At 41.8% G+C, this 21,098-nt stretch overlaps 1 protein-coding gene across 1 annotated transcript in view; it reads right to left on the bottom strand.

Annotated features, from left to right (window-relative positions):
• CNTNAP5 (contactin associated protein family member 5) overlaps positions 1-21,098 on the bottom strand; it is a 283,868-nt gene that overhangs the window by 141,591 nt on the left and 121,179 nt on the right. The window contains exons 4-7 of the mRNA XM_042041551.1: positions 15,535-15,682; positions 8,462-8,665; positions 6,369-6,553; positions 2,649-2,792 (exon numbers count right to left, since the gene is read on the bottom strand). Of these exons, the coding sequence (XP_041897485.1) occupies positions 2,649-2,792; positions 6,369-6,553; positions 8,462-8,665; positions 15,535-15,682 (681 nt within the window). The remainder of the gene's footprint in view (positions 1-2,648; positions 2,793-6,368; positions 6,554-8,461; positions 8,666-15,534; positions 15,683-21,098) is intronic.

The raw sequence follows: 21,098 nt of genomic DNA, 5'->3' as shown, positions 1-21,098 counted from the left end.
CAATACAAAAACAGAATTCTGAAGGCAAGTTCCAGTTCAAAGAGACAGGCTGCCTTGTTATCTTGAGATGCCTTCTCAAGGGGATTTATTGCAAGTCTGAAAACTGCAAATGAGTTACAGAAAAGAACAGGCAGAATGATAATCACAGCCACCACCCAAGAGTACAATACATGCTACAGCGCTCTGTTATTGACAGCCTGCAGTTTCTCCCTCTAACTTTAAATGCAGCTGATTTGGGACCATTATTTATACGGGTGAGGAACTACATCATAATAGGAAATCTATACCTCCAAAGCTGGTGTATCATTCTCCTGCTTGTGTGAAAGATGTCAAAAGTGAAAAAAACCCCAAAGTGGATGGGTACCAAAATCCCCAAGTTTGGCTCACTGACTGTGGCAATGTTCACAAAGCCATACAGCGAAGCAGAGAGCGTGTAGAAGTCTGCCTGCCTTTGGAGACAAAAACTGATGTTGCTAAGCATTAATGGCTTTCTAAACCCAAACCAACCAGTTTGCCAGCAATTATCTCTTGCTAGGAGACAAAGGTATTTTGGGGACTAACAATGCAGAACCATCTCAGGTGACCTCCAGCTTGTGGGGAGACAACGTAAGTATACAACACATTTTTGGAAGGAGTAGTTCCAAGACCCTGCTACATTTAATTATTCTTCTGTGCTGATCCTTTCATTGCATTTCCACTCCAGACAACCTTAGTGACCACAAAGACATGAAGCAGAGAAGCTTGCAGCTCCCTGAGGATAGAGCTTGTTGCTTGAAAACCTCAACACACTTTGAGTAAAAGCATTTAGTGGAGAATAACTCTGGCAGGCAAAAGACTACGTTTAACAAGAACAGGTTATTTTAATTTGAGGAAGTTAATTGCTAAGGAGTGCAGAAGAGCAGAAAAGGGAAAGGGGATCAGCCTGCGTGACCTAGAAGTACCTGAGAGCTGCTAGAGGAGAGAAATAGCTGGGATGCAAAGAATGTTGGAGAACAGATTTACAGGGCCCATATCCTACAAAAGGGTGTTCATCTAAGATTATGAGGCACTATGAGTGTGGCAACACTTGCATACCCAAGTGTCATAGACACAGCACAGAGCAGCTCATAAACCTTGAAAAACGCAGTACAGCAGCCTGCCTTTGGAAACTATGGTGCTTAAATCATCACTTATGTGAAAGAGATTGAAGGATGGAGGCACATCCATCCATCCATCCATCCATCCATCCATCCATCCCCACTACTTTAAATTGAGAAAAGGAGCTGGATTCTTAGACCTTTCATCTAGCATTGCCTGAAACAAGTGTAGTGATAACAAGTTTCATTGCTTGGGGCCACTTACACCCAGACAATGCCCTTCTGAGAAGAAGTTGCAAATTGAATATGGTGCAAAGTTTTGCTCTTCCCCTTTAGAAAGGCCTTCCCGTTATCCAGCCAGCAAAACAACCAGCTGTTTAATGACCTAAGAAGCAGACCAGGGCACTTTGCTCCCCCCTTAGAAAGTAAGCTAAGGGGAAGAGCAATTTAACACGGTTCTTAAGACTTGCACCTTTGAGTCCTCAGTCAGAACAATCAAACTCAAGATTATTAAAGCGAAGTTTCTCCGTCCCAGAGGAGTATCCTGGAGGCAGTCTTGACTGCCAGCAACACAGTGAGGAACTTCTCACCCATCACCTTTCCATTTTCCAGCTCCCTGTGTATTCAGCCTCGCCGTAGGCAGGGAGAGCGCAGAAAGAACCTCCTTGGTCTCCTGGCTGGCTTTGTTTTAGGTTCAGTGTGTTCGTACACATTGCTACAAACTAGAAGACGGAATGGGAGCCAGAAGCAGTTTCATCTCCATGTTCTCCAAAGACACAATGTTAGCCAAAAGGCATTTATCAAAGCACAGTGCAGGAGCGAGGCACAAGCTGAAAAGAGAGCTGATTATGTACAATTTGTCAAAGCTTCATGGGACTGTAGTTCACTCTTTTTGCAAAATAAAATGTTTGCCATTTTCGTGATATATTTAAATATAGCTGTAATTTTAGACATTATTAGATGTTAAGTTATATTTGTGGTTTATGTTATCAAGATGGATAAGACTGTAGTTCCTCTTGCTTTACGTCTACCATTCCACATTTAGAGACAGTAGTACAAGGTCAGTGGTTCTCAGAACTGCCAATATACTGAATATAAGGAGCAGCACAAAGGAAACTATTTCCAGTAATAAAAAGAGTATTTTTTCTCCTCTGTAATATGAAGTATAAAAGTAGAATTTTGTTAGTGCTGTACTTCCCAACAGTGATAGAGAGTGGTTCAGAAAATAAAGTTTTATCTGAGTTAACCAGGAAAAAAAATCTCTATGACTTCTATCACCATTAAATAGACATATTTTAATCTTGAAAAAAATAATTAACAAGTTTCTCCAAGCAAATTCTAATACACCAGTAGAGTCAGAGAAATGCCTTGGTTTCCACATGTGTCTTTCAATAACTCTCATCGCATGAGCCAGTGCTGGCTGGTGTTAGCCTCAGCAATATCATTTTAACAAGCTAATTATGCTCACAGCTATCCAAATCTGAACTCTGCTCATTCAGAGCAGCCAGCAGCACCAAGAGAGCACCAGCAGCATGGAAGTAAAGAAGGAAAGCACATGGTACTGCCTCTTACCACAGTATAGATCTGAGGTTTGCGTCTTTTGGCGAGGTCAATTATATTGACTCCGTTGTAATAAAGGTTCTCAATGCATCCATGGAAATTTTTCCTCTGAAAGGTTCCTGGCTTCCCTGGGACAGGAATCCCTCCGAAACTGAGCTTTTGGAAAGAATAAGAATAGCATTATTTATAATATTATATATATGTATATATATGTAGATATTATATTACATTATATTATCATCCAAAAGCAAGAGAGCAGAGACCCACTCCATACATCCACTTGGGATATTATTTAAGAGCCAATTCCCACCAACAATGTCACTGGGAGCATGAGGCAGGGCCTGGCCACCTCTCAGGGTAAATTACAGTCCCCACTGCATTCCTGCTTCTGGAGAAACACATCTGGCACAGACAGCTCGCTGCTTTGGGAGCAGCTCTGAAGTGCCTTGGCACACCAACCCGGTGCCACCAGCTCCCCTTCCAGGAACACCAATACACAAGGAAACACTCCCACTGTGTCCAGCCCACAGCCCCATTGGCCCAGAGGGTGACACCCGGCTGCAGCCCGCAGTGCTCGGAACCTCTGAGCAATGGGGGAATCAACTCTCCCTGCTCCCAGAGCTCTGGGTTTGCCTGGGAACTGTGGTCACTCCTTTCCACCAGGCACTTGTCTGACCAGTTCTGGTTTCAGCCAGGGGAGGGTAGTATCACATACCTAAAATACCCCATTTGCACCTTGCAATTTCACTGTGCTTTGGTCTTTACAACAGTCGCATGTGGCATTTGGGACTAGGTTTTGTAAGGGAGAAGTTCTGCAGGCTACACATGTGCATGGAACTTCTGCTGTGCTGCTGTCTAAGTACTGGCAGACATTAACACTGTGCAGGTTACAACTCCTCACTCAACTGGAGGGCTGAAAGCTCCAGGAGGACAAAGAGCATAACAAAATAAGCTTCCAAAATACAGCATAATTGTTCAGATTCTGAAGAAAAGAAAGAGACCGAGAAAAAAAAAAAAGAAAAAAAAAAGAAAAACAAACCCCACAACCCCAAAAAATTCTGATAATCCTACCTTCATTTTCCAAATGTCACAGCTCATCTGTAAGTAACTTTACTGCTTTCTGGCAAGGCCTTACTGGTGGCACCACTGAAGTTTTACTCATATTTCCCATCACTGCCAGCAACACCATGAGTTTTATAAGGCAGATGGGGATCCTGCAGCCACCACGTTTGATCAGGAGCTGTGCTGCAATCCTGCTGCATCCACTGCAGCAAGAGCATGCACTGCTGTGTGGCACTGCTTGCATGCTGATGGCTGCTGGAACCTAGTCAGCCTTATTCCCCTGTCACAGCTCCCAAAGCCTTACCTCAGTTCATTATTACAAAAATAAAGAGCAATTTGGGGGTTATTGTTCCTCCCCCTCCACCTAACAAGCTGGGATACATACGCAAATGAAGCCTCCCTGGGTAACCTTGAAAATACATTTGAAAACAAGTTCTTAATGAACTTGCACCTCAGTTGTTTTAATTGATCACTTCAGAGAAATAAAGAGTGAACAGACTGCTGCTTTACGTCACTTGCAGGTTTGTTATTGGCGTGAGGGCTTATCTGGTAGCAATGTTTTTTTTCCAGTGAGAATCATTAGTTCTTTCTAAAATACCAGACTTTCCTTCTTTCATGTTCTATTCTTCAAGTCTCCTGCTTACGGACTCTGTACTGGGGTTTCAAAACCAGAAGAAAAATCAATATCAATTACACTAATGCATTATTAAGAAAACAGTTTGCTTTCTGATTGGTAATAATTTTAATTACAAAAGCAATGATTTTATTACCCTCAGTAAGGCCTTTAATCCCTAAAGTGTGCTGAGATAAACTTTCAGTAGACTGCATTGCTGCAATGTTTGACTGAAAGATTGTCACAGTGCAAATGGAGGAAAAACACACTGTGAAAGACTGAGCTCAAGGGACGAGGTTGGAGTGCCACAGAGGTTTGTGGTGATGCTGATTAACAACACCTGAAGATCTTTTCTACCATGTTCCCTGTTTTGGAACATCTGGAAAAACATTCTGCAAATTAAATTGGAGCCTGAGTTTCCCTTGATCAGCACCAAGCAGGAAGCAATAAATGTTATTATTATGAAATTAGAAAAGCTGATGACTCAAGTATTTGGCTTTTCTCAACTCCATCTTAAAAGCAGTTATAGTTTTGGCCCCTGATAGTTCAGTCTAAAGCTGCTGCACAATCCCACTCCTCCAAGTGCTGTCCCTACTAAATGTGCTCTTGATTTGGTACAGCAGTGCCAGGGGACAGGTACTACTCTCTCCACCCTGCTTTGTGAAATGCAAAGAAAGGAATTCCATCTGGAAGACGAGAGGAGAAGAGAGCAGGCACCTGCCACTGCTGAGCCGTCTGCTTTTTTCCCTTGAGTGTGTTGGAGAATGATCCTTTCCAGAGAAATGAATTCCAAGTGCAAAGGGTAAACTTGTGGTCTCTGAAGCAGTGAACCGTGCCAGCTCAACACATCCAGACAGGGTGATGGCTCTGTGCAAGCATGACCCTGAGCCTTGTGGGCAAGAAAGGCTTGGCAGACAGGCACAAGGGGCTAAAAATGAACATGGGTGATTTGCACGCAGGTGTGCGTTGATGGGGGAACAGATAAGGAACTTCCTTGCATACAAATATGGTAATATATAGGGGGTTTTAAGGTGTTTTTTTAACAACTATCATCCATAAGCACTGAACTGCTGGAGTGATATAAACTGCACTCTGCCACACCTTGGCCTCATCACAGGGGAGCACATCAGCCTTGGGGTTTATGGGCAGGCAGGATATTTCCTTGCTAAGCTGCTCTGGCTCCCTAGATAAGGATGTTCTGCAACATCCCCAGATATGAAGGGGCCTGGGTCAGAACTGGTGGTTGTGAGAGTCATAGAATCATAAAAATACTAAGACTGAAAAAACTCTGAAGATCGAGTCCAACTCAGCACCATGTGTTCATATCCCCAAGTATCACTTCCTTATACCTTTGGATACTTTCAGGGATGATGATTCCACCATTTCCCTAGGCAGCCTATTTCTATGTGGGAGCACCCTTTCAGTAATGAAGATTTTCCTAGTATGCAATCTAAACCTCCTCTACCACAACTTGAGGCCATTTCCTCTTATCCTGTCATTTGCTACCTGGGAGAAGAGACCAACCCCCACCTTGGTACAACTTCCTTGCATTCTGGAGGTCTTCCATTCCTAGTGGGAAGACAATGATTTTCACCTGCTCATCTCTATGTGGAGAGCTGTAATTAGAGCAAGTGGTGGCTGGATAGAGGGACAGCTCAGAGCTGGAATCCCCACAGTCATGCTCAATTCAGTGCAGGGACGGTGCACAATCATGCCATTAAATCATATTGCAGATGATGACACAGCTGCTCCCTGAACAGTTGACCAGAACCCAGGTTATGACTTTTCATTTATTCAAAGTCTGCCATACTTTGAAGTGCAAGCATAATGCAATGTATATTTGCACAGAGACTGGCCACCTTCTGATGCTGGCATATATGGAGCTACACTGACATGTTGATGCTGGTAAAGTATGAGAGGAGCTCTCTGGAAAGGAAATATTAAGTAAAGATCTTTGCTGGAAAGAAACAGCTCATAGGGTGGTTGCTTTACATCAATTCCTTTTATAGCAATTCATACCTCAACTCCCAGGTTACAACCTAAAGAGCTTCACACACCTCATAATCAATATCCAAGTGATCCGAATCCCCCTTTGTTCGGAAATGCTGGGTATGCTTGTCCACCGTGAAGTTCACTTGCTTGTTGAAGCGTTCTATGAGAACTGAGTGCCAGTGCTGGTCATCCAAGAGGCTGCCCAAGGTGACAGACGTGTGGCTGTTACTGAAGTGCAGGTTGGAGTCTCCTGGAGTGGCACAGACAGGCAGAAGACACCAGAGTTACCTCCAGACTCTTAACTGGAACATGGGGACTTGAGGAAAGCACAGAGCAGAGCTCCAGGATGCAAGCAAGAGCTCTTGGAAACAGATGCTTTTCAAAGACTGCCTTAGATTCCTTGGGTCTCCTATTCACATATATGTGTGTATAGCCCCCCCTCCCATATTTTTCCCCTGTGAAACCCTTTTGAGGAACCAGGAGGTGTTACTGATGCTGCACCCACACATTACAGCAGGCAGGGCATTACTACTTTGTCTTTACCCTTGGTTCTGCCAGGCCTTTTTGGTCCTGGTGGCTTAAGAGCTTCCTTCAGGCAGCAGCAAAATCTTCTGCCTAGTCACATTAGCAGACCACTCCTGACACTTCACTGTCAGCTCTGTGCATTCTGCATTTTAACAAGAAAATTCTATCTGTCCATTTTCACAGGAAAAAAAAAAGCACAAGTCAGTGAAGCAAAAAAGGGTTCTGTTCAGCTCATAAAAATTCCTAAACCTGGCCTAGATCTCCAAAAGTATAGATCACAAATCATAGAAATATTTAGGCCCTAACCCAGTAATTTCAAGCACTCTTCCGTTTTCCAGCTGGCTACACGTCTGAACACTTCAGAGCCTCTCACTGAAAGGGAGTGTGTATCCATCCACAGAATGGAGAGAACACATGCTTCAAAACTGCCAGGCAAGGTACAAGCAGATTCAAGAGAAGACATCAAAACCCTTGCCCATGACATACAGATGCACAAAGAGGACCTGAAATGGCTAAGATTTTGTACACTTGGGGCTACAGCTGTAGAAAATACCCAACTCATCTCAGAATACACATTCACAACAGTATCTCCTCTGGAAGAAGTTACATAATATAAGTAACTGTACAATATTCTTATCCGAACATGAAACGTTTGTAAGAGGACAATTCAGTGGGGTAGATTCCCCCATTCACAGCTTCGGGTTGAAGTTTTTTGGTCTAAGTAACATCCAAATCCCAAATCAGAAAAATGATGTATTATCATTTCCAATCTTTGCTGAAAAAGAAGGAAAGAAAGAAAGCACAACTTGGAGACTAAACAATTAATGAGCTTATGTAAAAATGAAGCCCAACAGCTGTGGAAAATAGTTACTGATTTTTAAAACAAACATAATTAAGCACTAGGGGAAAAATGCCCAACTTAAACCCCTCAGTATGAGAAACATGAGTCAGCAGAGACTGCTGAGGCCAGCACCATGGGACACCCACAGATAAAGGCAGTGAAGTTTTTGAAATAAGGCTGGGAGAAGGGGTATGATCACTCCTACTGCAGGAATTCCTATCATTATCAAAGTGCTTCAGTGTATCCATCAGGGAAAAAACCAAGCATCCTTCTACAGAAAGAAATTAAGCCAGCCTTTCCTCTGATGCTCTGATCCAACATGATCGTACAGTGATGGCCTTACAGATATTCAAGAAGGAGTAGTCACAGTTTTCAAGAAAGAAATGTATAGCAGTGTGCACAATGCTTTGACCAGAATGTTATCATTGAAATTCTGTATTCTCAGCTCAGCTCTGAATCACTGAGTGAATGGAAAAAAAATTAGGCACAAACCAAAAACAAACCTTTTCTGCAGTCCAAAGACCACTTCCTGAGAATGCTGCTCTTAAAAATAATACAAAAATCCCCCACACATATGCAAAAAAAAAGAAGGCACGTGAAGAATCAGAACTTGAGCAGTTCTGACTTGCTCAGCACTAGTTAGAGGAGCCAATGCTTCTTCTTGGCTCAGTTACCATGTCCTGCATGACAGCAGAACACAGCATGTTCTGTTGATATCAGTTAGAGTTTCCAGATACTGTCTAATGTAAATTATAGATTCATACACAAACCAATAATCCTAATTACCCTTACCCAGGTTGAGGTGCAAGGAGAGCTTCCCTTTCTGCAGTTCCAAGGTTATGTAGTCTCCACGCTGTCCTTCCCCATGGAATAAGACTCCATCCCCCTGCATGCTCTTGAACTTCAAGGAAACGACATCTTTGAATGTGCTCATAAGCTTCTGATTGAACCTGTAGAGAAGTGAACTTCTGCCATCGAAGTCTGCAACATCTGACTCTGGAAGAAAGAAAATGGCAAAATGACAAGGAGGGGCAGCATCAGGAGAGGGACTGTATTTTTTTCAGGATCTTTTCAAATATAATTTGCAGTCAGGTATTGTCCTGAGTGCACACCCACAGGATGCAGAGGTCATTTGGGCAACCACATTTCATCCATTTCCAATCCTCTCCCACTGCTGGGGAAAGGGAACATGAGGATAAAACAAGAACTCTCCTGCACTTGCCTTCCTCTTACAACACTTCTCTCTCACTCAACTTTTGAGAACAGAACAGGTGCCTTCCATCATATTCAGATCTCCAGAACATCCCTTGCCACATTCGCTGTTCATCTCAAATGCATTCAGGATGTTATTCATTACTTTGAACACTTCAGTACTCACTCCACTTTTGTAGCTTCACAAGTGTCTGTTGAGCTGTTCCTGCATGTCAGCCATGCCTGCATCCACCTCTGCATTCAAATAAGGATCCCCTCAGCCTCCGAGGGCTGGCTGCTTGCTTGTGATGAGCATTTATCAGCCATGTTTCTGCATGCAAATTGACTAGGCTGGCAGGTATAGTCAAATATCAATTCAAAAAGCTTTTGAAGCGATTTCATGGGAACTGGGCATCTAAACTGATTATACACTTTTGAAAATCCTATTAGAAACATATTTTCCCCTTCAGCCAGCCTCTAAAAACCCAATCATTCTGGTAGGAAACAAGCTTTCTGTTCCTCAATTGCAATTAATATTTTCTTTGGCAGCAGCAGCCTGCAGTACTTTCTTTGCTTTATAAAGTGGCCTTTTAAGCAAAATGTATTTTTAAACAAGTTTTTAAATGTATATATAAGGAGAATACTTCAGGTAGCTTTAAATACTTTTGACTAATATGTTGTATACAAACATCTGGCTGACATACAATAAATCAATTCCAATTTCTATTCAACTGAAATTTCACACAATTTATGTATAAAACATCAATTTTGTCAATTGGTATCTCCTGTTAAAAAAAAAAAATTATTAATTAAGGACACCAGAAAATGAAGAATCTGAACAGAGGTTTACTGAGCTACATAACTTCTTGGGTACATGCACAAAGACAAGTAACACCTTCCTAGCACTCAAGAAGAAAGAGCAGAGACTATCTTTGTTTGCAAACCACACATTTTAATGATAAACCAAAGCTATCAGTTTTCTATATTCTTCTGAAAAATAACTGAGGCTCATACGATCCAGATCTTCCAGTCAGTAACTGTATTGTGATTCAAGTCAGTAATTTAAGTCACCTAAGCTCCATTGAGAGTTCTCCTATCCTTTTAAGCATTAACACTAGTTTAATCTGCTCCTCCTTAAAAAACCAAAAATAACAGGAGCTATGGGGGAATGGTTTTAACCTTTTTGGGTTTTTTTTTTTAAGTGAAAATTTTAAAGAGGTTTGCAATTAAAAACTATTAAAAGCTCAGAAAATAAAACAGCTGTTAACGATTTATTACCATGGAAACTACCATGAAAACTTCTGCCTGTCCATATGACAGTTTGTACAAAAGTTTGATGGCATGCTGACAAACTTGCAGGGAGCACAGCATTTAAATTTGATGCAAAATTCTGCAGCTCCAAAACCAACTACATTCCAAATCAGAATGCAACGGATTTTTTTGTTTATGAGAATAAAACTACAAAGAAACGCAGTCCTGAGGAAAATTCACTCCTGAATAAACTAAGACCAACTTCTTATCTGTGATGTCAGAATTACAACATGCTGTTTCCCATCATTTGTGGAACAGTTGCTAGTTTAGGAGTTATCACAAATACGTAAGCATTACTGCCATCTGTTTTTAACTTCTGAATTAGGTGTTAAGAAACAGCTCCTTCAGCATTGCTGACTTGTCTCTATTGACACCTTGACAGCCAGTTTCCATAAAGGGAATTCAATTGGTAGCTTAGTTCTTGTGAATTTCCCCTAACTACATTAAATACTACAATTTGTTTAAAGTAAATCACAAGTGTCTTATAAAAATGGTTTCATTTCAACACAGGCAGGAATTAGGAAATAGCTTATAAAGAATTTACAGTCTTTGATTTCCAGAGCATTTTGCACCTAAAGTTCATTTCCCTCCTAGCTCTCAAAACCAAGGGTACTGAAAGAGCATGGGTGCACTGATTCAATGTTGCTGCAAAAGCAGCCCTTTTTTCATCTTTTTCTTAAGATCCAAGGCTCCAGCCAGTCTAAATTCACACTTCAGTTCTTGTTCTTAACTCTCCACTAAGCCACAGCGTAACAGGATTTTTTGAAGAGCTCTACTACTGACATTTACAGAGTATATCACGAAGGAAAACCTGTTTCTGTAAAGTTCTGCTCCACTAATTATCAGTTGCGAGCACATTGGCAAATAAATAGCCCTGAATGAAACGGAAATATGTCAAATAAATGCTAGCACTGCCAGCCAAAAGTCATTAGTGGCAGTTTGCATGACGACAAATCGTTGGTTTCTGTTAAAAACAGCCACTCCAGAAAACCTGCTTAGTGTTTGCTTAGTGTTTATTTAGTCCATGTATGTCCATAACCCTCTTGCAACAAGAGAACAAGGATCCAAAATGTTTCAAGACTCAGAAAATCTGTAGTAATAACAAACTAAAACACAACATGTGATTTCATTCTGCACTGCCTGCTGGTGTTCTTACACTCCCTGAAGACAGACTTTACTCATTCTGGGCTCTTTCCTACACTGTCCTCATCAACAAGGCTGTTGACAGGCTGGCAGAAGCACGAGAGTACAGAGTTTACTCATGCAGCAATCTGCTCCCTGCAGCAGAGAGGATATACAGTCATACTTAAGAAGACAGTCCTCCCTCCTAGGGATTTTGGGAAAAGGGAACACTTACTTAGCAAAGGTATTCTAAAACAGGAATAACTCTAGGAACAGTTGCCATGTGAGACAGGAACTTTCAGTCTTGTGCTTGCACCAATGAACAGAATCTTTAACTCCTGGCAGAAGGGGAGAGGATGACTCCTGGTCTAAACAGCTGTGTCCCCTGGCAAGTCATGGCTTACTGGCTTGAATGACCCTAAAGCTGTGCCCACCTCCGTCCCAGACACACAACCCAAGGGATGAATGTGGATGACCACTTCAGAGGTGACTGTTCTGCCATGCAGCCTTGTCCCTAGCACGAATCTCTGCTTCATTTGGGTAAGCGAACATTTGGGTATTTACTTTGTGCATTCGATTACAGACACTACTGGTCAATGACCATCAGATATTAAGCAGTTCTCTGCAATGAGTTCTTTTCTATCTCATAGGAAGATGAAGAAGAGGATGAAGGAAGGTGGGGAGAAAAAAAAAAGACAGAAAAAAGCATCCAGTAAAAATGTCATTTAATAATAAAGCACAGTATCAGATCATATTTCGTGAAGCAAAATATGAGAACTCAGAGTCCTGAACTGCAAATGAAGAATTCTGCTCTCAGAAGACACCCTGTCTCACACCGTATCATTGTTTCTCCTGTGGTATCCCAGCCTGTTAACTGCACATACACCCAATTCTGCTGATGCACTTTGGGCTGTTAACCAGTTATAGAATATGATCAGCATCTTCAATGCAGCCATAAATCTTATCCCATAAAAGCAATTGTGTCAGCAATTTTTTTTTTCTTGTGCTAAGCTAACAAGACTTTTCCCAAATATAAAGATACACTTGTCACCCCTTGCCACCTCCAGCGTCAAAAGCCATTGGTTTGCCATTTGTCTGAGCTTGTCCTCTGCTGCAGCTCTGCTTATCTGCTACAAATACACTGCTGGAGCCACTGCTGCAAAGGGACAGCAAGAGCTTATACACATTTCTGCATGGAACTTTCCACAGAACTCATCATCAATCCTTTTCTGAACAAGAAACATTAATGTACATTTTCAGATCATCATCTCCTTCCTATTTCAGTAGCTATTTTGAGGATACCACGTGAGATCTTTACAGGAATTTCAAATAAATGTAATTCATTTTCATTTAAATACATACTTTCTGAAGAAAGTAAACAATTAGCAGGCTATCTGTGAATTCCATCTCATATGATAGCCTTGGAGTCCTTTATTCATAGGAACTTAGATCTGTATGGGGTAGGATCAGGCACACTCATAATCTGAAATAGCTTTACTGTTCAAAACAAGTTTTTATTTTTCCAAAGAAACAATGTCAACCGGCAGCCAAAGAGAGGGTGGAAAAAAAAAAGGGAAGAAAGACAAAACGACAGAAGAAGAAAGCTTTTGTTTGACTAGGAGATTTGAGGAATAAACTCATAGCAAATTATTTCTAGCAGAAGCAATAAAGAACAGCAAGTGCCATTCAGCGGCACAGTACCACCACAGGCTAAGTTACCCACTTTGGCATCCAATGCACACAGCAGGGTTCCCTGGTGTGTTTTGTTGCTGTGTCCTGGCAGAGTGTCACCTGGCAGGTGACAGGACCTGATGCCTTCCACATGCCCCCTACTAAAGAGTCATCACTGAAAGCTGCACTTGCAAAAGCTAGCACAGGATTGTGTTCCTGGTGCCTCTTGAGAAGAGAATGCTGCATAGGACAGTCATACTCCAGAAATGAGATAACAGAGCCTTCTGCTGCCACAAGACTGGCACATTCACCTAAAAACACAGCAGGGAAGCCATAGGTGGCTCTTACAGATGGATTTGTATCAGCTGATGCTGTTTCTACTCCCAGAATCACATCTCTTTCATATACATATAGACACTTGCAAGAAGATGGTGCATATACAATATACTTGTTCTTTTTCTACTTCAGTTTCCTTCCTGGCTTATTCAACAGCCTGTCTCTAGAAACTCAAGCTTTGTAATTTTTAAAAAAAAACTTTCTAGATTATTAATATATTTCTTGTGCTACAACTGAACATGGTGGATGAGTCTGTGTGCTATCAACTTTACAAAATGCAGTTATGTAGGTGTACACCAGCTCAGGATCTGCAGCAGATACTCTGTCAGTATAACACTAAAGATGACATTTTAAAAATGAGCAAACATCTTTTGTACAGTGCTGGTTTGTCTGGGTTAGGAGTAGCCAAGACAGTGAAACTATATAAGCACAACTTGTAGACAGGTATTGCTTGGCATGTGCAATTTGCCAGAGAGAAATGTGAATGGCACATTTATATAAATGGAATGAATATTTCAACACCCTGTAAAAGTTTTATGAATCCCTTTATTTCTTTTCTGGCTCGCTTTAATCTTGTTCCTTAATTCCGCACAAGCACTTTTATTTCCTGTAACTGCAGGGTACAGGAAAAAGATGAAGACATAGATGATAGCACAAGGCAACTCAGCCTGCAAGTGACTCTGAAACCTTCTTTGTGTCATAGAAAATACAACCACAGTCTGACATGAAAGCAGTGCTCATGTAGTACATCACATGGACTAGCACCAGAAAAAGAAAAATCAGCCACAAAAGTTTCAATCTTCCCCAAGTTCAAGTTCTTTTTGTTACACATCTGTTTGGACTATACTCTTAACTGCAGAGGTTTGGGCATCATTAACAGAAGAAAGCTCTTGAAAACAGATTAGCTGGTTGTTTCAGAGTTATGTCACCAAGGGCAGTTGATTTTGAATTTCAAGTTTCAGTTTACATGTTCACTGATACACCTGGAAAAAGTCTCTTGCCCTAAAGGCTGTGCATCCAGACCAGGCTGTTACAGGTCACTGCACAGTGTCTGTACAGATGGAGGAACAGCACCTAAAAGAAGCTGAACAGATGTGATAGATGTACATCGAAACCGTAAGAATCTTCCTGTGAAACCATGTGAAGCAGTCCCAAGATCCATGTGCAGTGACAAGGCCCCAAAGAGTCCCGTGTCCCTGTTCAGTGGGAACACGTGAATCAAATAGTTTAATAAACATCTCTCTTTCATTTATCTTAGATAAATTTAAGTAGTCTCCTGAACAGTTTTTATGCTTATTCTGTTACAACCCCTTATCTGTGCTTGGGAGGAACAGATAAGGACCTAAGCTAAATGGGGAGATGTACCAGTATGGTGGTGTCACATGATGGTGACTTGTGCCACACCACGCCAAATTTACTGGTAAAATGCTGTTAATCCCCTGAACTCTCCACAACAAACATCTCTCGTTTCCAGCAGCATCTCAAGTCACAAAAATGAACACAAAGTCACCTGAGAAACAAATACTGGACTTGTATTTCCTCATGAGTGGACTTCCGTTTTCTGCAGTGAGCAGCATCGGTCCTTTTGCCTCACATTCACAGTCTGCCATGGTCATAGGTCATACATCTGCAGCACTACACCAGGATATGTCACCAAAACACCCCAAGCCAGCAGCATTTATAGGCTGCTCCAAAGCCCAAAACACTACAGACTGTATCGTCAAAGACCATCACGTGTTAAGAGTGGCCAAAGAAAGCACTCATGTAAAAGCAGCTAAATCAGCAAACAGGTTCTCTGCACTCTGAAGCTATAAAGTCATCAGCCTCAAATATAACCACAGCTGCAAAATTCACAGCACTTCACAACTAGGTTACTTGCCTTAAACCCAGAAATTAACTGTTTAGGCAAATATAGACCTATACAGATCCCAATTAGCTTTGTAGCCTCCAGTGGGCAGGAGGTTTTGCAGTATCTGACTGCCTGGCACTCCCAGAAGCAGCAAATTGCTCTGTGGTGGGCTCAGCTCTGAGGAGGCTTCACCAGCTGAGCGAGATGGGCAGCACATCCCTGAGCAGAAAGGTAGGAAAAACTACTGAAAGTAATGAAAAAAGTAAACAATGGCAATGTATTTCACATTATATTTTAACTCATAAAACTTTTACTCTTTCCACAGCACTGCCAGCACCAATTAAAAGCTCTTTGACAAAATGTGGGTTAAGATGCAGCCACTTACTGTAAGAGCAGCCGAAGACCTCAACTCTCAGTCCTATGCGCCCACCAACGTTCCACTTGAGAGGGATGAAGCGCAAGAATCGAGCTTTCATGGAGTGCAGCAGCTTGTGGTGAACCACACTGTCAGCATTGCTGTTCCCTGTGAAAACCTGGAAGGACAAAGAGCCTTGCTGAGACATTAAGCAACAAGAGGTGAATGCAGCACTCTGAACAAAGGCTGTGAACTGCCACCCCTCTTCACAATTCTCAATCTCAGAAACTACTAAAAATTATTTAAATTGATTGTCAAGTTTTCTTCTAAGTGCTGCATCTCTTATGAAGGGAAACGAGGGAGACAGCAGCACACAGAGCACTTCAGCAGAGTGGGGGGATGTATACACAGAGTTACAAAAGCAGGTTGTAGATGGGGATGATACAGAAGATGCTGCACAATTTCTCCCAACCCAGGCCATTCCTGTGCACAATAATACTCCATCAACCCCTAAAATAGTCAGAGTCCCATCAGCACAGTGAAGGATGGGGCTCGATTTAGCCTTTGGTGCATTTATGGAAGTAGGAAAGGATAGACAAAGGCCACTGAAGTTCTCCAAAGCCTGGGAAGAAGAACAGGACCATGTATTTCTAGATACCCAACAGAAAACTCAAGCAAGAAACAGGAAGAGATAAAAGCCTGAGTCAGTACACAGGAGAATCAGCATTTTGACTGTGTTTGCACTCGAGAGAGTTAAAGCATGCAAACAGTAATAATTTAATTTCTTTTCTTACCTATTTGATTAATTGCCTGCAACAGCAAGCCAAAATTAATGGCCCTAGTCAGAATTGTAACTTAACAAGAGGAAATTCTCTCATGGATGAAGAATGACCGAGGGATTTCAAAGACAAACCTTCAGAAAAACATCAAGGCTGTATTCCTGCCTGAAGCATTTTCAATTCATCTTTACACCCTTACCTGTAATATTGGCCCAGGAATATCACAGGCTTTCTGCAATCTTCACAACATTTGAGTAACTCAGCTAGGATTGAAATTTGAAGCTAAAAGTTTTGTAAAACATGAAAACCAAAGAGAGAACACACAAGCACATAATCTCATAGGAGAGCCATATTTTTAAAAGAGGTCCTGTAAGTATAGTATTTCATCACAAACAATTGTACCGGTTTTAAATGCTTCTGCAGTTAAAAAATTGGCACCATTCGCCTACACAATGCAATTGTGAGCACAAACTGGAATAAGCCCATTAAAGTAGACCTACAATTCATTTCTGTGGTTGAAGGATGTGTTAAAGAGATTAGGGGTTCACTTCTACACAGAATTTTTTCCTCAAATGCAAGCATTCAAATTTTTTTCCAAATGTTATTATGGATGTTGTAAAACCTCAGATTCAGTATATTCTTGTTTTAATCAACTCAGTATTCAACTCATTTCCTATACCTCTAGTTCTGAACTTTTCAAGCACAAGATCTTGTTTTCTACAAGTATAAAGCAACAGTTAACTAACCTCTCACAAATTAAGTTATATTATGTATTTTTTTTTAATGGGGATTCTTGTTGATGTTAATTCAAAGTTAACCAAATACAGAAGTTTACTGCTTTATCCTTCAGATATGTTTTGTGAAGTGGAACAAACAGTACTTCTAGATGTCCTGATCTTACTCATACTGCTTTCCACATAGGAGCCAAGTTCAAATTCCAGCAGAGAGTCTTTCACAGATTTTTTCCTTATATTTCAAGAGAAAAATCTTGTTCTTCTCAGTAATGAAACTGTTAATAGAGAGTAAGCCTCACAGTCATAGCTGTGGCAGTCCTCACATTTTAGTAAGACACGCATGGGTATACAAGATGCATAGATAGAAGTGTAGTTTTCTGTTTGTTTGCTCCAAAGGCTCATGTTCCTGGAGTCCTATGATTATACAAAAGCCTCACTTTTCGTAACATAAAAAAGAAAGAAGAAAAAGAACAGAGAGGCAACAGAAAGTTTCCAGTCTTCCCAAATGTGAAGAAAAGCTTAAAATGCAGTGACTAGAGTGAAAGTAAGGGTGAAAATTAAGAGACAAAAGACAAAGTACAGCTTAACACTATGAAACAAGCTGGGGTGTCCAGCATACTTCAGGGACTGCCTGTGCCATCAAGGAGGTGGTTTTGCCAGAGAAATTATTCACAGCTGTACCACACCCATTGCAAGGTGACCTAGCAGCCTACCCACAGGCCCCTCTGCTACACCTCAAGAAAGAGCCAGAATTATCCACATCCAGGCCCCAGATCCACTCACTCCGAACATGATGGGCAACTGTGTAAAAACATCATTCCCACACTGAAAGAGCCACATTGGTAAAAATAAACTGTTCTGAAGTCCTATACAGCCCTTACAGCACCTTTTTTCTCAAGCTTCTCTAATAAGCAAAGAGCTAATGACACTTTTGGGGAAAGGAAATCCACAGGCATTGCTGTACCCATTGATCTGTGCCTACGAGATGGTTCCGTGTGCAGCTGGCACATCCCTGCTTGCTGCTGCCAGCGGGGCATCACTGTGTGTGTGCCTTCAGGGTGGCTTTGATTTTCCTTTCCAACTCCCACTGCTATACAAATCATCTTTTGATGCTTTATGGACCACCTGTCCATTGATTGAATAACACCAATTGCCACAGACGGTCACTTGAAAACTTAGATCCACAGCTGACACAGAAAAAATCCATCCATTAAAGAAGATGAAACTGGGATGCAGTACCAGATTTCACAGCCCTGGAGGTTCAGTTATTGATTAACAGTAAACCTATCAGTGAGAATGGCAGAAGTCCTCCTGAGAAACAGCCTCTATTACAACCTGTTGTTGATAAGGATTAATTCCCAGGAACAAAATGACAAACAAGTGCAGAAAACAAAGCACCTGCATTTCCGATGCAACACAGTTGCTCTGGGAGGGAGCACAACACTTCAATCTGGGTCTTTTAACAAGCCCTGTAAACACAACAGACTGATGATTTACCTGGGAAATTCTGCCTCTGGCATTCTATGGGGCTTATAAATCAAAGAGCTCCATTAGTGCCAAATTTTGCCACCAGCTTCTTGAAGGCAAAAGCTTTTCCCCAGTGCCAGCGGCCACAAGGTTAACAGCTGGCCAGGGCTGCCCCTCAGACCAAGCTTGTTTCACAGTGCCTGGCTGCACGGTGCTCTGCTGTGACACAGACCACGGCAACACAGTAATATTTTATGAGGCTTTTTTATGAGCCAGCAAAGGCAGGTCCCACTGGCATGAAAAGGTGAGGGGAGAGCAGCTGCAGTGGTTTGGAGCAGGGTCCGACCGGCTCAGTGCTGCCTCTTGGGCCGCAGCTGTCAGCATGTAGGGAAGAATGGCAATGAGACAAGCGTGTACAACACTCTTCCCAATGCTCAGCTCACCTAGTTCATGGAAGGCAGTGAAATAGGACAAAATGGAATTCCAGTTTAAATGAAAAAGAAAATTTTGAAAAGAAGCTTAAGTCTCAAAACCGCTGCTGTTGCCTGAAATTTGCATGGATGACTCCCTCAGGAAAAACAATGATTTAACTAAATGGGCTATTTTTACAACTCTCCCATTCAGAGGGATCCCAAAAGCTTTTCAAGGGCAGTTCAGGAAAATGTCACACAACTGTGGTGAAATATGACAATTGTTTGCTAACCCTGCAGACACACCTTTGTTTCTTTACCTCATGCATTAATTCAGACCTATGCCAGATCATACCAGTGAGATTTGATGAGCTTTAGATCCTCCTTTGGCCAAACTTAGACTGATCTCCACCTCCCAACAGACGAGTGGAAACTGGGTGCAAGTGTCTGATCATGAAAGACTAATAAATTCAAAAGAGAAGATCAGATGCAGGACTTTATCTCAGCCTCCCCCCCCCGCGTGAACCCTCTGCACACCAAATGGCAACTTATTTACAGACCTGCAGAAGGTGGTTCCCATAATGGCTCTGCTAAATACATTCTGCTCTCCCACTTTGTAAGGCGGGTAATGGGATGGGTTCCAAGTGAGTATCCAAGCAGCACCATTGCCACAATCCTCAGCCCTGAACGGTGACCAGGCAGACCCGAGGTTAACTACCTTCTAGGGGAGGTATTTTAAGACATTGAAAACTCTCATTTCTGCCAAAGTAACTCTGATGACCTGAACTGAGGGGAAAAAAATAATCAGATTATAAATGTGCAGAGGGCATACAACACAGTTGTTCGCAATTTACAACATTTCAACCTTCACTAAAAGAAATAAAAGCACAGAAAAGAGCACTCCACCTTCAAATCTCACCTGTGACATCACAGTGTGCTGCCTCCAGTGCCTGAAGAAAAAGGACAAGAGGGCACTTAATTCAAGCTATCCAGAGCTTAGTGAAGGAACCAAAGGGAGACAAAAAGCAGCTAAGCCTGTCATAAATCCCAAAACTGCAGTACTTATGAGTAAAATTGTGTCATTCTCCCCTTTAAACTTCCTTAGCTGGATGAGAAAGATCATGAGCTAGGAGTTTGCGCCGTGATACAGAACATACTTCCTGGTGAATGACTCCCAAGTACTTGAGTGTACATGCACTTTAAAAAAAGCATGACTTTTCAATGAAGAAACAACATGAAAATCTGAAATAGGAAGGAGAAGGCATTGCCTAGCTTTTCACATTTTTCAGGCTGAAACAAACTCTGACTTTTATCTTCTCCAAAGGCAATGGGATTTCAGTTGTGCTGAAGTTCGTGTTACCCAGAATGCAACTCAGTGGGGCTACTGGGTGTGGGTATTAAATCCAGGTTTTGAGGAAGCCAGTGACTAAAACCAAGTTATGGCAGGGGTCCTATGTCTCTGCTTATATGTGTGGAAAGAGACCAAGGGCCACCATGACAAGGACACAATGCTGCCATAAACACACCATATGGAAACTCAGCAGCCTCTGATTTTAATGGGTTTCTTTTCACAGAAAAATTATACTGCATCAGTGCTTGCTAGCTGCACCTTAGGCCTGGACAGGTTTGTGGTTACTTTCTGTAACAACGAAAATTAAGAAATACATTTAGTTTCTGCTGCAAATCGAAAGTAACTGTCAGTTCAGGCAATTCTGGAAACTCGCCCCTTTCACCTCAGCTCAGCCCTAAAAAACAAAACCATACAAAAACTAAAATATAATTTCAAAGTCTAAATGTTTGGGGTTTTTTCACATTTTACTATTTCTGCATCCTGTGAATGCTAACGGTGAAAAATGTTGCTTTGCTTATGTAATGGAAAAAGTCCTGCCTAACACAGCAAGGCAGAACTGTTAATACCTTGTCACAAACACAGTGAAATGGCTTTGCTGTCATCTCCCTCGCCCTGTGCCCAGACTGGGAGCTGCTAAAAGCTCCTCCTCATTTGGAGGGTGAGTTCAGTGCAGCTGCCCAGCTCAGGAGTTCATGGCAGGATCTGGCCCCTGGGAGTTGTTCTCTTTCAGCATGTGGCCTTAAAAAATTATTTTGCTGTTAGAGGGGGCCAGACCATGGCGAGAAGGAAAGGATGACAAGGAGGACCGCTTAGGTCCTTTAAGAGCTGAAGTTTAGAGCTCTGTTTTCAATAC

This window comes from Corvus kubaryi, unplaced genomic scaffold (assembly GCF_017639235.1).
Source record: "Corvus kubaryi isolate FWS band 111438036 unplaced genomic scaffold, C.kubaryi_AGA036_p1.0 37396, whole genome shotgun sequence".
NCBI classification, from domain to species: Eukaryota; Metazoa; Chordata; class Aves; order Passeriformes; family Corvidae; genus Corvus; species Corvus kubaryi.
The sequence above is the reverse complement of the archived record's forward strand: the minus strand, read 5'-3'. Positions and strand labels throughout refer to the sequence as shown.